Source organism: Eurosta solidaginis, chromosome 1 (assembly GCF_040869045.1).
Source record: "Eurosta solidaginis isolate ZX-2024a chromosome 1, ASM4086904v1, whole genome shotgun sequence".
Taxonomy (NCBI): domain Eukaryota; kingdom Metazoa; phylum Arthropoda; class Insecta; order Diptera; family Tephritidae; genus Eurosta; species Eurosta solidaginis.
Genome location: NC_090319.1, coordinates 314,288,061 through 314,302,306, shown reverse-complemented (window position 1 = coordinate 314,302,306; position 14,246 = coordinate 314,288,061). Strand labels below are relative to the sequence as shown.

The following is a 14,246-nucleotide window of genomic DNA, read 5'->3' as shown; positions in this document are numbered from 1 at the left end:
AACTTTTAGCATGTCAAAAATCGGAAGTTTAAATGCCACAATTTCCGACTGACTTCATTACAAACATACATATACATATTTGGGCTTTAGTTTTTTATGCAGGTGGCGCTTAGCCACCGGTAATGGTCACTTCTTTTTTTTTTTTTGCTGAATTTGCATACATCAAATAAAGTTTTCCGATTGAGTTTTATAGAATGTGGGTGTCATAAATATGTACCCTAGGGTGGCCCTTCGTTGTATGGAGGGAAAAAAGTGTTTGGATTCTTGATCTCACCCCTTAAAAATATGCGAATAGCTTAAAAACGAATATATACAAAGTTTTAGGCCAATCAAAAAAGATTTAGAGGTGGCGCAAAGGGCTTGAAATCCTGAAAAATTACGAATTTTTACAATTTCGTGTTTCAGGCTTCCATATTTCTAAACCCTACAAAAATTTACTGTTTTTACATACCGTCATAAGATCTGTATTTTATTACTTTTCTAAGATGGCCACAATCTTCAAAATCAATCAATAACAGAGCTACAGGGCAAAACATATATTCCTTTCGAAAAACAAATATGAAAAGTAAATTTAGTCTGTGCAAATGTGTTTATCAGTGAATCGTGGTATTCGGGTAAAACACGCTCAAATAAACTTTTTTATACACAAATACATATATCCCTTGAAGCCAAACTTGAAATTTATTTATTTAAAAAAGTAAACACATATATTTTTTTATAAATTTTTTTTCGAAATGCGTGATGCCACAACAAATTTAAGCCTGCACTGCAACTTGTTTTTGCAACAAGCATGTCGAAAGAAATTAGAAACAAAAAGTATAAAGAAATGAAAATATATATTTTAAAATTGCAAACAACTACAAAAAATGTCTTTGACGTTTTCTTATTAAAACTATACTGCTCTTGAGTGAACAAATTTTGAATAGTAGGTTTTTTTTAAATAGATTAATTGCGGCACTTTGCATTGGAATGGAAAACCACTTTCAGAAATAACAGGTCGTGAAAAGGTGAAATGACTTCCAGTTGTTGTTATTTACAGGAATGGTGAACAGTTAATGGGAGCTCCAAAATTATATGCTGCAACAGGCTCGGAAATAGTATCAGCTATTGTATTGTTGTATGAACTGTTATTTGAATGGGATCTGAAGGATGATATTGTGTCCTGTTGTTTTGATATGACATCGGTTAACACAGGCGTTATAAAAGGAGCTGCAACGTTATTAGAAAAAAAAATTGAGGGAACATTTTTTTATCTACCTTGTCGTCATCATATTTATGAAGTTCTGCTGAAAGTTATTTTCCAGTAAATACTAGTAAGGACGTTCAGTTATTTCGGCGATTTCAAGAAAATTGCAAAAACATCGACAAAAATAGTTTTAGAGATAGTTGAAAAACAAAATAGTAAGAGATGACTATAGGGAATTATTGGAATTAACGTCTATATGTCTAGGAGCAAGCGATGGCATAAAGTTTCGTACACCAAAGCCCACTCATCATGCTCGGTGGATGTCTAAGGCATTGTATTGCTTGAAAATCTATTTATTTCGTGAACAGTTTAAACTAACGGAGTATGAAGAGAATTTGATAGCAAGTATATGCGTGTTTATTATACAATTCTATGTTAAGCTTTGGTTTTACTGTACCAATCCTCATAGAGCACCTCTTCAAGACCTATCTTTTATTAAAGAAATTTATAAATACACTAATGCTAATAAAAAAATATCTGACATTGCAATAAAAAAGTTGTGTAACCACCTATGACACCTGTCTGAAGAATTTATTGCATCGGCATTGTTCGATGGTGACATCTATTGTACCATGAAGAAAAAGATTGTGGAAAAATCAAAAGCATAGACAACTGCGACAAGGAAACAGAAAATTTACAGAGGTTACACTTAAGGTCCAGTGAAATCAATAAATTCATAGAAAAAGAACTACACGATTTTGTAACAGGAAATACAATTGATTTTTTGGTCGGTTTGGCATATCATCTCAATTTCTGGAGGTAGATACACTATACTGGGGGGATACAGGAACCTATAAAAAAGCTAAGGATACTGTTATAAATATAAAAGTAGTTAACGATACAGCAGAACGGGGTGTAAAGCTTATGGAAGAATATAATAGAATACTTACAAATGACGAACAAGAAAAACAATATTTTTTACAAGTTGTAACTGATTACAAAAAACAAATCATTAATTAGATCCTTGGAAATAATATCATATTATATACGTGCAGCTAAATGTTCACAAGATATATGTATATGTTTTAAAAATGTATTTTCAAAAAAATTTATTTTAAATAAATTTGAAACACACTCATTTACGTATACTCATTATATACACATTCTTGAAGTAATGACACCGTGTTTAAGGCATAATTTATTTTATAACTTTATTATTATTTGACCAATTTTTGTTGGTTTAGATTTATTTGAAAGCCAAATATCTCTAGAACTTACTAATACGATAAATTACGTCTCACCCATAACAAATGAAGTAGGGTTGACCAAATTTAAGAAATTGTGAAAATTCGTCATTTTTCAGGACTTCAAGCTCTTTGTGCCACCTCTAACCCTTTTTCGATTGACCTAAAACTTTGTATATTCTAGTTTTTAGGTTATTCGCATATTTCTAGGGGGTGAGATCCAGAATCGGAACACTCTGGAAAATAAGGGCCACCCTAATGTACCCATACACTTAAAACTATTCTCGTCAATTGGTTGTTGCCGCTTAGATATAAAATAAAATTAATACTAAGTCACGCATACGCCATGTAGCACCTTGTTTGGGAAGCCAGCACAGGAAAATGTAAAAGTGAAAGAGTATTTTTTATAACGAATCACAGAGCGTCCAATTAACCGCATGCAACACAGCTACCATACAACTTAATTACAGTTTTAATATATATAACGGAATTCACGCACACAACAAAGGAAAATACTCGTCGATTGGTATTTAATAGATAGTACAATCTGAATACAACGGACGGCGCTCTTAGAAGAACATCTACCTAGGCATTGAATTACATGCTGAGCATACATCCAGTAGATATTACGGGAAAGACGGCCAAGCCCGGTCGTTTCTGACTTCGGGCACTCTAGCCTTATTACCAGGTTCGACTTATCCATGACAGGACAGGCAATTGTGTGCCGATAACTGCTGCCTTCATCCGAGATTTTCCACCGAGAGGGGATTGAGGAAGGCGACTCACCTGCGGCAGGGGACCAGTTAACTTGTTCACCGATCGGTCAAAGTTTGAGGGAATGGTTGGTGGGAGGAACTTTTGTCAAGCTAAATGTAAGCCGCATGGTTAAGTTGGCTGATCACTGCAGCGTCTTCCAAGCGGAATTTGCCGCGATTAATGATGCGGCGGTTGAAAAGCTATCCAGTGCTACTACAGTTAGAGAATTTAATATCCAAGCGGCTATCAAGGCCTTGAGTTTAACTATAGTGCGATCGAGGGTAGTTTGGGAGTGGCTGACCTCGTTTACGATTGCATCGAACTATTTTATGGGTGCCGGGTCATAGTGATATCCCGTGCGATATCAAGTGGATTTCTGTACAATTGAACCCTGGATTAATATGGCTATAGGGATTTCGAGATTCCGCTGGCCACCTGTGGTCTACTCTAGATGGGCTTCAAGTCAACTCAGCAACCGTTGGGCGAACACCACCTCTTGCAGGGTAGCAAGATCCTTCTGGCCGGAGGTGGATGGCAAGAGGTCTGCCGAAATCTTTTAGTTTACTAACGCTCATCTATCAATTTCTATTGGGGTTTTAACAGGGCACTATCTAATGGGATTCCATGCGGTACGGCTTAATATACTGGAAACCCTATCCCGCTTTATGTTTGTTTGCCCCGCGAATCATTGGATCTCCGAAGAATTAGAAGGTATTTCAGTCGCGACTCACTTGGATCTCCGAAGGATTTATCCAAGATTCAGATCAGTCTCATTAGAGACTATATCGTTGCTACGCAATGATTTCCTAGATAGCTATAGCTTCGTCACTGTTATTTTATGTGGTATCACAACTGACCATCATGCTGTCCAAGTGAGCTTCCCCTACGATATGAACTCATTTCTTAATTGTGAAAGTACAAGGGGTTCACACTTTCCCATTAGTTACTGCTCATTACAAATTATAACCTAATTTCAAGTTATTGCTTTTAAGAGCTGGTGGAGAGCTCGTATTTTAAGGAAAGAGTACCATGATCGTTTTTAAAATTATATTTATACAGTATAACTAAAACCACTAAATTATTAAACTTAACATACCTAAGCCCTCTTGGCAAATGCAAGATGTTTCCTAGAACTTTGTGGCTTCCTCATGTCCTGACAACACTGCTGCCCGTTTTACTTGGACACGAACACAAAATGCAATCAACCATACTCCCTCCAGCCCACACTTCATACATCGGCTTTGAGATGACTGATTAGGCCAAGCAAAGGATCGAGAAGTCCTTAAATAAAAAAGTCGATCTCATTTAGTTTATTAAGTGTGCTGAGCAGCTCGTCATCGCATTGGGCTTTTTTTCATTTCACAACGTTGGGGTTATAAATATGATAGTCCGTATCTCTAGACTGGTTGCGAGTGGTTTGTGTTGTATACAGCATACTGAGTCAACTAATTAGCAGTTGGGTGACCCTTAAAAACGACAAATTGGTATTGGCATCCAGTATACTGAAAAGGCTATTACTGAAAAGGTATTGGTAAAACCCCATTGCTCAATGAAATTACCTTAAAGGTAAGGCGAAGAACTTTTTTCCAATTGTTGATAGAGGATAAATCCTTGCAAGGTGTGTGAAAATCAGAGGATGGTTGCTATTACAGGATCAGAGGAAGTTTTTTTTTTATGTTTGAACCTTGTTTCGGTTATCGTTGGATAACAAGCTAATAATAGGTAGGCCGGACTGCAGTCATGCAGGATTTGTAAAAACATTTGTCAATTAATGGTACAACGAAACAATTATTGGGTCTCGTGCTATATTCACCGCTCCCTATCCAGTTGAGTAGGATGAAATGCTCTGAAAACTTTTTTGCGAATCACCAAAGAGCTTTGCATATTAAGGGTTCGAAATTCTTCAAATATATAAACTCAATAAGACTGTGGTAGAAGAAGAGGAATCATGCCTGTACAATATTAAATACTAGGTATAATCCGGAGGTTATCGCGCCTTCCATTTATTTTATTTTATTACCGGCGCCTTGCTACCGCAGAAAAACTAATTTTATACATCACTCTCTATTTGGAAAATCTATTTTATTTAGTTATAACTATACTACGGTTCTTTTTCCCATTTATTCTCCACCAACTATTCTCTTTCGTATTTCTCCTATTTACTCACCTTCTTTCTTTTCCTCCCTGCACTCTTTTACCTCTAAATTGCCCATCACTTTTCCCTCTCGCCCTTTTTCTTCCTGCTCACAACATATATTCTATGTCCCTCCCTCTTCTTATGATTCCCGGAAATAAAGGTATCCCAAAAACGGATTAGTCAATAGGAAATGAAAGTCTCCACACCAACTAAACAAATCAGTTCATTGATGAGTTGGCAGGATTGCGAGACCTCAAATGAGCAATACTGAGCATATTTAGATAAGTATTGCTAATAACGGTAGTATTTTATATAAAATAAAAATCCGGTACTTCGTTACTAATACTTTTGATGTTAGCCTGACTTGACGCAGGAGCGATTATCCCCTCTTATGAGGGGACATCGGATCGCCCCTCATTGCTTATTGCTTGAAACAAACCAGAAGATGGAAAGGGAGAATGGAGTTGCGAATATATGTAGATCAGCTGTAGAGTTGCACGTTCTTACTTTAGCAGAACCGCGGTTAGTATAATGATATATTGTTGTCTTGCCAAGAGAAGCCGAAAACAACTCGACAACTGCTACAGCCAATGCGTACTAAAGTCACTTTTTATACTCAGCTGAGCAGAGCTCACAAAGTATATTCACTTTGTTCGCATAACGGTACCCCGTAACGGTATAAACTAATCGAGATAGATATAGGCTTCTATATATCAAAATGATCTGGGCGAAAAAAGAAATTAATTTAGCCATGTCCGTCCGTCCGTCCATCTATCCGTAAACACGATAACTTGAGTAAATGTTGAGGTATTTTGTTGAAATTTGGTATGTGAGTTCCTGTGCACTCATCCTAGATCGCTGTTTAAAATGAATGAAATCGTATTATAACTACGCCCACTTGTTCGATTCGAAAAACCGAAAAAAAGCGATAATTCATTACCAAAGACCGATAAAGCGATGAAACTTGGTAGGTGGGTTGAACTTATGTCGCAGAATAGAAAATTAGTAAAATTTTGGACAGTGGGCGTGGCACCGTCCACTTTTAAAAGAAGGTAATTTAAAAGTTTGGCAAGCTGTATTTTGGCAGTCGTTGAATATATCATGATGAAATTTGGCAGGAACGTTAGGAGTAACTGTATATGTTCAAAATAAAAATTAGCAAAAGGGCACGCCCAGTTAAAAAAAAAATTAAAATTTCATATCTTTACAGTATATAAGTAAATTAAGTCAACATTCAACTCCAGTAATGATATGGTGCAACAAAATACAAAAATAAAAGAAAATTTCAAAATGGGCGTGGCTCTGCCCTTTTTCATTTAATTTGTCTAGAATACTTTTAATGCCATAAGTCGAACAAAGATTTACCAATCCAATAGAAATTTGGTAAGGGCATAGCTTCTATGATGGTAACTGTTTTCTGTGAAAATGGGCGAAATCGGTTAAAGCCACGCCCAGATTTTATACACAGTGGACCATCTGTCCTTCCGCTCGGCCGTTAACACGATAACTTGAGCAAAAATTGATATATCTTTACTAAACTTAGTTGACGTACTTATCTGAACTCACTTTATCTTGGTGTTAAAAATGGGCGAAATCTGACTATGACCACGCGCACTTTTTCGATATCGAAAATTTCGAAAAATGAAAAAAATGCCATAATTCTATACCAAATATGAAGAAAGGGATAAAAAATGGTGATTGAACTGGTTTTTTAACGCAAAATATACATAAATTTAGAAAAAACTTTGTAAAATGGGTGTGACACCTACCGTATTAAGTAGAAGAAAATGAAAAAGTTCTGCAGGGCGAAATCAAAAGCCTTTGGAATTATGGCAGGAATACTGTTCTTGGTATTACAAAATTAGCGGTACTCGACAGATGATGTTCGGGCTCACCCTGATCTACATTTTGGTCGATATCTCGAAAACGCCTTCGCATATACGACTAGGGGCCACCCCCTTTTAAAACCCTCATTTATACCTTTAATTTGATACCCATATCGTACAAACACATTCTAAAGCCACCCCTGGTCCACCTTTATGGCGATATCTCGAAAAGGCGTCCACCCATAGAACTATGGCCCACTCCCTTTCAAAATACCCTTTAATACCTTCCATTTGATACCCATGTCATAGAAACACATTCCAGGGTTACCCTAGGTTCATTTTCCTACATGGCGATTTTCCCTTATTTTGTCTCCAAAGCCTCAGCTGAGTATGCAATGTTCGGTTACACCCGAACTTAGCGTTCCTTACTTGTTATACATCAAAAAGAGGTACTACCTGGCATGCCTAAAGTCGGAGAAAAATATGTTCAAACTGAGTGGCTGTATTTACTTTTTTTCATTTCATGCAGGTTATAGGGTAGAAAAAGTTTTCTGTACCAATAGTCGGCCTACTTATTAATAAGACGACAGCAATAATTTCCGCTGGGTTGGATTAATGTCAAGATAGTTTAGTTTAAATTGTATTCACGTTCTTATTTTGGTTCTATACGAAAATTTTGTTTCTCCTAGATCTTATTTTGGTTCTATACGAAGTTTTGTAGCTCTGCTCAAAAAAGTGTAACCATAGAAGAATTACTTACTTACTAGTTCTACTTATTTGAATATATACACATACAACTTTTTTACTCACCAAAATTCGTCCAGTTGTTGTTTGTCCCGATATAAGCTCGCCAGCCCAATCTTTTGCTTCTGTCATAAAAGTACCCTCGAATTCTTGTTTGTTCCGTGATGCCTTCTGCTCTTTTTGTTTGGGATCGTTTGGTCCCAAATCGGGCTCTTTGCGACAACAAATGAATGCAAATGCACGCCATAATAACACAATAAATAGGCCAGTAAGAAAAGTGAATATACTGGAGAGCAGAAAACACCAATACTTTCGTACTTTGAGACAATCATTGGCAACGAATGGTGAATCTGTTTGATCTTCTGCCAATGATTCGACAGTGCTTTGGTCACACCCCGACATCCCCTAAAGTGAAGAAAGCAAAAATAAAAGATTCGAATATGAGATAGAATTTATGGTAATAATGATTTTGGATGTGTGCATTTATATATATAATAAGCAAGACGTATAGAATATGATATATTAAGCCTTCTTTAATTTAAGTGAAAGTCTTATTTTGTTTTAGCTTTTTTAAAATTACTTTTACATAAACACTATCATGCATGTGAAACAAAGATTGTCATCTCTACTATTTAATGAAGACGATCTTGATGCGAGGATTTTGAGACGTACATTAGCAATAAAATTACCGTTTCAAAAGCTCAACTCGTGATTTAGCCTACAAAAAGGCACGGCCGAACAAGAAATACGCTCTAATAAATTAGGCAACTAGGCACAGATCTTGTCTCTACAGTATCCAACTTGTTCATTGTAAATACCTATGTAAATTTCCTGTGAAACAGCCCTTATTCATTACAGAACGTTTCCCAAATTTGACACCACAGTTAATCCCTTTCCATCTATCCTGAGAATTTCTGAATATTTTTTATCATGATATGAAAGACTGATGTTTGCATACTGTCAGGAGGGTTTAGGGGAGCATTACCGCCGTGGAGAGTACATTACCAGATATGTATCGCGGACACTCCATTACTAGTAATGAGTTATTTCCGAACTGTTGGAAGAACGATTCAGCTAACTTCACTAGCCATGTGATTGTTCACCTTCTCCAAAAAATGCTTGAAGCTATCAGTGCATCTACGAAATCAGAATTTAATAGTGAGGGGTGGAAGGCATCTAAACCGAAGATCAGTCATCAAGTTGCTCATTACTATACCTTGTAACACTAAATCTCTTTTAGCAAGCAATTCCTTGCACGTAGCCCTTAGATAGAAAGCGATACTCCGTGATGGGCTAAAACTGAGTGGCATTCCTAGCTACATATTGTAACGAATTTAGTGCTGTCCCTCTTATTTGCAACTTTTTACTAACGTTCGTATCGCTAAACTGTTGAATAAATAACTCCAATATTGAATAATGCAAAAATGGTCTTTATTAGACTACTTGAAAGTACTTCACAATAACACTTATACTTCACAACTGATAGCTTGCTTAAATCAAACTGATTCGTCGTGCCTCAGCTGGTGCTGCTTTTATACTCTTAAGTTTGCTCGTTGCCATATTTCTAGGCGTTTCTATTTCTAGAATTTACTACTTGTTTACCAGTTATAAATTTATCAGCTATAACTACAGATGCACGATTATAGCTTCTCGCATAGCCATATGCGCGTGTATATGTGAGTGATACTTCCACCGATGATTTCCTACTTTTGGGAGTATCTCAGATATATGCATGTGTTTGTGCGTTTCTCTCCTCTGCTTGTATGGACATTTGTGTAGACATAATGATTGATTTGTTTATGTGCATACAGGTGTGGCAGCTTGCTTTATTGTTGTTGTGGCTTTATTTACTTAGTATCAGATTAGTGATGTAAGTATCACTTATTGTCACTAATATTCGTCACAATATGATATATCCACTGCAGCACATATTACAGTTACACCAGTGCTACACAGCACTGACATTTTCCTTGCAAAATAAAAGGCAATTTGGAAAAAGTTGAACAGCAACAAGATATGGCTGCGGCTGTGGTAGAGTATGTTTGTCAACATAGCATGGCAGGAGTGCGGGTTCGGATCCTACTCCATGCAGAAAAGAAAATATTTACAAGATTCACTCACTAAGTTCAACTCAAGGATCTAACCTATAACTTCTTCATAGTTTGTCAACTGTGCGAAATTCTACGTCACCTCAAATACCCTAAAAGCTGCTCCCTAAAGAGTTCTTCCTTTCAGCGCTGTTTTATTGTGGCATTTTGAAACTACAAAAAACTGCAAGAAGTCTGACGAATTTTTGAAATTATTAGGAATGCAGTTCAGAAAGTTATTTAATAACGTTTATTCCGCCTCCGACAGACGGCTGCGACATGCGATATTATATTCAAGTTCCATGTATATGCAGAATAGACCAAAAACCTCCAAATCTCCTGCATTATCAACAACCGATCCATGTCGTACTAAGTATACAGTCATCTTGTTTTACCTTATGTAACGATGACGCCAACAACAAAACATTAATTTTAAATCTTCCTTATGTAGAAGAGTTTCACTTAGCTTGTAGCGAAGGCTTTCATAGCACATAAATATGAAGTCCATTTCTATTGCAATATGGGTGTTATTAACATTAAGTATGAGAAAAACATGCCCGTATTTACGTTTTTTCAAGGGACCCAACTCCCAAAACCTAAACGTACTCTGTACTGCCGATGCCTTGATAAAGAGATCGATCTGTAATACACTGCATATTACATGAAAGCCTCGAATTGGCTTCTAGTCTCTCCTAAGATCACACCGTATGTCTGTAAGCTTTCTCTAGCATTTAGTTCACCTTAACTGGCCTTAGATTCCAAATTTTACCTGACAAAATTTTGTAGGTATACCTAGCCCCGTAAACGCGGTTGTTTTGCTTTTTTGACCTGTGCTGCCCATTTATTTCAGCTTAGATGTCGGAAGAACTTATAGGTATTTAGCGATATCGGACAGACTAAACTGTTGCCCATTATAAAAAGACTTGGAATTTGCATTCTATTTGTAAAAACACTAGCTAAAACCAAAATCTGAAATCTCCGTTCATCCTCTGAGCTTCTTAAGTAATTCCTACATAATGATGTTTCTGATGAGTTCACGCCTGGCTAGGCCATGTTATGCGAATGAAAGATGACGTTCCGGCCAAGAAAAGGTTTCTATCGGAACCCGCCTATGAAAGCAGGGGTGGAGGGCGGCCCCCACTCCGCGGGAAGGACCAGGTGGAAGACGATTTAAACTCCCTTGGTGCGACCAATTGGCGCCGGTTGGCAGAGAGAAGAAGCGACTGGCACGCCTTGTTGGAAGGTCATAACCGTTTAAACGGTTAAGCGTTAAGTTAAATCGTAAACCTTTGATATGAAGATTCATGGTATCTGTCAAATTAATTTCCTTGCATTCCAGCTATAGTGTCAATAGGGAGTAATTTTTAGAGCATCACTAGAAAGATTCAAGACCTGGAAATTTTTAAGTTGAAAAGCTGTTGGTTTTTGGTGGTTAGATGTGCTTAGTTCATCTATTAGGACATGATTGTTATGCACAAGTGAGACGAATAGAAGGGCTTCACTGACTACGTCATGTTATATTGGATAAAAGGCACCAATTAATAATTATGGTTTGGTTCTGTTGTAATCGGAAAATAATTTGGCGATGCTATAGGAAAGAGCTGCAAATCTATATCTGTAACTTATTTGCATAAGTATGTATGTAATTATTTATATTATGGTGGTCCCCGAAAGTATGTGTGAACCATTTTCTATTTTTTTATTGTTTGTTCAGACCCAACCTTTCAAGCGGTAATAACACGGTCATAGATATCAGAATTCGGGTTTAAATCCCACTCCCGGGAGAAAAGTCTTTAAAACGATTTACATGGTATAATCGGAACAGATGTCGCCTTATCCATTCTGATTTCACGCTTTATACATTTTTTCCAAAATATCCGATATTACATATAAATTTTGGTTCCAGTCTATATATATATATATATATATTGTAACGAATTTTGGGGTATTCCGATTATTTTACACCTTCTGCTAACGTTCGAATCGCGGAACTGTGAATAAATACTCCAATGTTCAGTATTGCAAAATGGTCTTTATTTAGTTTAGTTTGTGAGTAGTACTTCACAATTATACTTCAAAACTAATGACGTGTTTAAATCAAACTGATTAGTTATTCCTTAGCTTACGCTGCTTTTATACTCTCTATTTCTTGTTCGCATATTCCTCCTAAGCTCTGAACCTTTCACGAGCATGGAACAGTTGTATCGCATACTCGGTTATTTAGTTAAATGCGTATGTATGTGTGACCACTATAACATATATCTCCCATACAACCGATCGTTCAGATAAGACGATTTTGGTCATTCCTGCCGCAATTTAGAAACTATAAACGTGAAACTCGGTGATAAATATTGTAATATATCATAGAAGATATCCTGAAAAAATCACTTTGATCGGAGCTATATATAGTATATATCCCATACAACCGATTTTGCTTAAATTTTCTTTGTGAATTTAAGCTGCAGTTAAGGTCGGCTTAGTTTAGCCTTGCCTTTTGATCGTTTCAATTTTTAATAGATAAAGTAGCAGGGTTATACGCTAGGCAACTTATATACTACAATTTAACCACCCACTTAAAATAAGCACCTATATTTTTTACTTGTATCTACTCCTCTTATATATAGCATTTTCAGGTCAAATGAAACTTTTTTCATTTTAAATGAAACCTTTTTCATTTCAAGTGAAACTTTTTTTGATTTTTAAGGTTTTTTTCATGACTTACTAAAAAAATGTTCGGAAATTAAGTTTCCTTTAAACTATTCTGATCTATTTCGTTGTAGTGCGAATAAAACAAAGTTTATTCCACCTTACGGCCCAACATTTCGCCAAATTTCCTTGGCATCATCAGGATCGTAATATTTTTAGATGTAGCGGTTGACAAAATTACAAATTAAAATTAAATAAAATTTACAAAAATTCCACCATTAATTACATAGAAAATCGGTACCATCGATTTTTGGTACATTTTGTTACATTAAACATTATGAACACTATAAAAATTTCATTTGATTGTATAATTTTCATGTATACCAACGTTTTTAGCGGACGCTATTGGGTCGGACGTATGACGTACCCTTACCCTACGTATATGACGTACCCTTAAAAATCAAAGTCAAAAAAAAAAATTTAATCTCGCAGGCTCGAAAATTATTTGTTTGGGTATAAGTAGTGAGACTTTTTTTCCTGACCCCAAATCCTATTGAAAAATCGATGGCGCGATATCGGTTAATAAATCGATCCATTCTAATATATATATTCTAAGTATTACATTACATACAATACACAATGAAAAATAATGGAATAAAAACAAATATATATGTTTTCAAAGGCCCAAACGAGTGAAGTGCAATGTAACTATGCCATAGAGTAGAAAAGATCACTTTTTACCGTTATGTTTTTCAGCATAGTTAAAAAAGATCTCTACACAGTCCACATGCTCTACTATATAGTTTGTTTGGTTCCTTCCATTTGTCCTCTGCGTTGCTTTATTCCTACGTTATTAACGAAGTATATGTAGAAGAAGAATGTGCTTTATATATAAGAGGAGTAGATACAAGTAAAAAATATAGATGCTTATTTTAAGTGGGTGGTTAAATTGTAGTATATAAGTTGCCTAGCGTATAACCCTGCTACTTTATCTATTAAAAATTGAAACGATCAAAAGGCAAGGCTAAACTAAGCCGACCTTAACTGCAGCTTAAATTCACAAAGAAAATTTAAGCAAAAATTTTGCCTTCAATGTGGCTAATTAGAAATAGTTGTCTTAAAGAAAAATTTGATAAATACTTAGCGTTATAAAGTACGATATAAATATATTGACAATTACCTTAGTAGTATGGTTTCATTTGAAATGAAAAAAGTTTCATTTAAAATGAAAAAAGTTTCATTTAAAATGTAAAAAGTTTCATTTGAAATGAAAAAAGTTTCATTTAAAATGAAAAAAGTTTCATTTAAAATGAAAAAAGTTTCATTTAAAATGAAAAAAGTTTCATTTGAAATGAAAAAAGTTTCATTTAAAATGAAAAAAGTTTCATTTAAAATAAAAAAAGTTTCATTTAAAATGAAAAAAGTTTCATTTAAAATAAAAAAAGTTTCATTTAAAATGAAAAAAGGTTCATTTAAAATGAAAAAAGTTTCATTTAAAATGAAAAAAGTTTCATTTAAAATGAAAAAAGTTTCATTTGAAATGAAAAAAGTTTCATTTAAAATGAAAAAAGTTTCATTTAAAATGAAAAAAGTTTCATTTGAAATGAAAAAAGTTTCATT

At 35.3% G+C, this 14,246-nt stretch overlaps 1 protein-coding gene across 50 annotated transcripts in view; it reads right to left on the bottom strand.

Annotated features, from left to right (window-relative positions):
- Window positions 1-14,246, bottom strand: part of slo (calcium-activated potassium channel slo) — a 415,764-nt gene that overhangs the window by 335,368 nt on the left and 66,150 nt on the right. For all 50 annotated transcript variants that reach the window (XM_067761569.1, XM_067761567.1, XM_067761572.1 and 47 more), the window contains one exon: window positions 7,960-8,298. In XM_067761569.1, coding sequence (XP_067617670.1) covers window positions 7,960-8,298 — 339 coding nt within the window. The remainder of the gene's footprint in view (window positions 1-7,959; window positions 8,299-14,246) is intronic.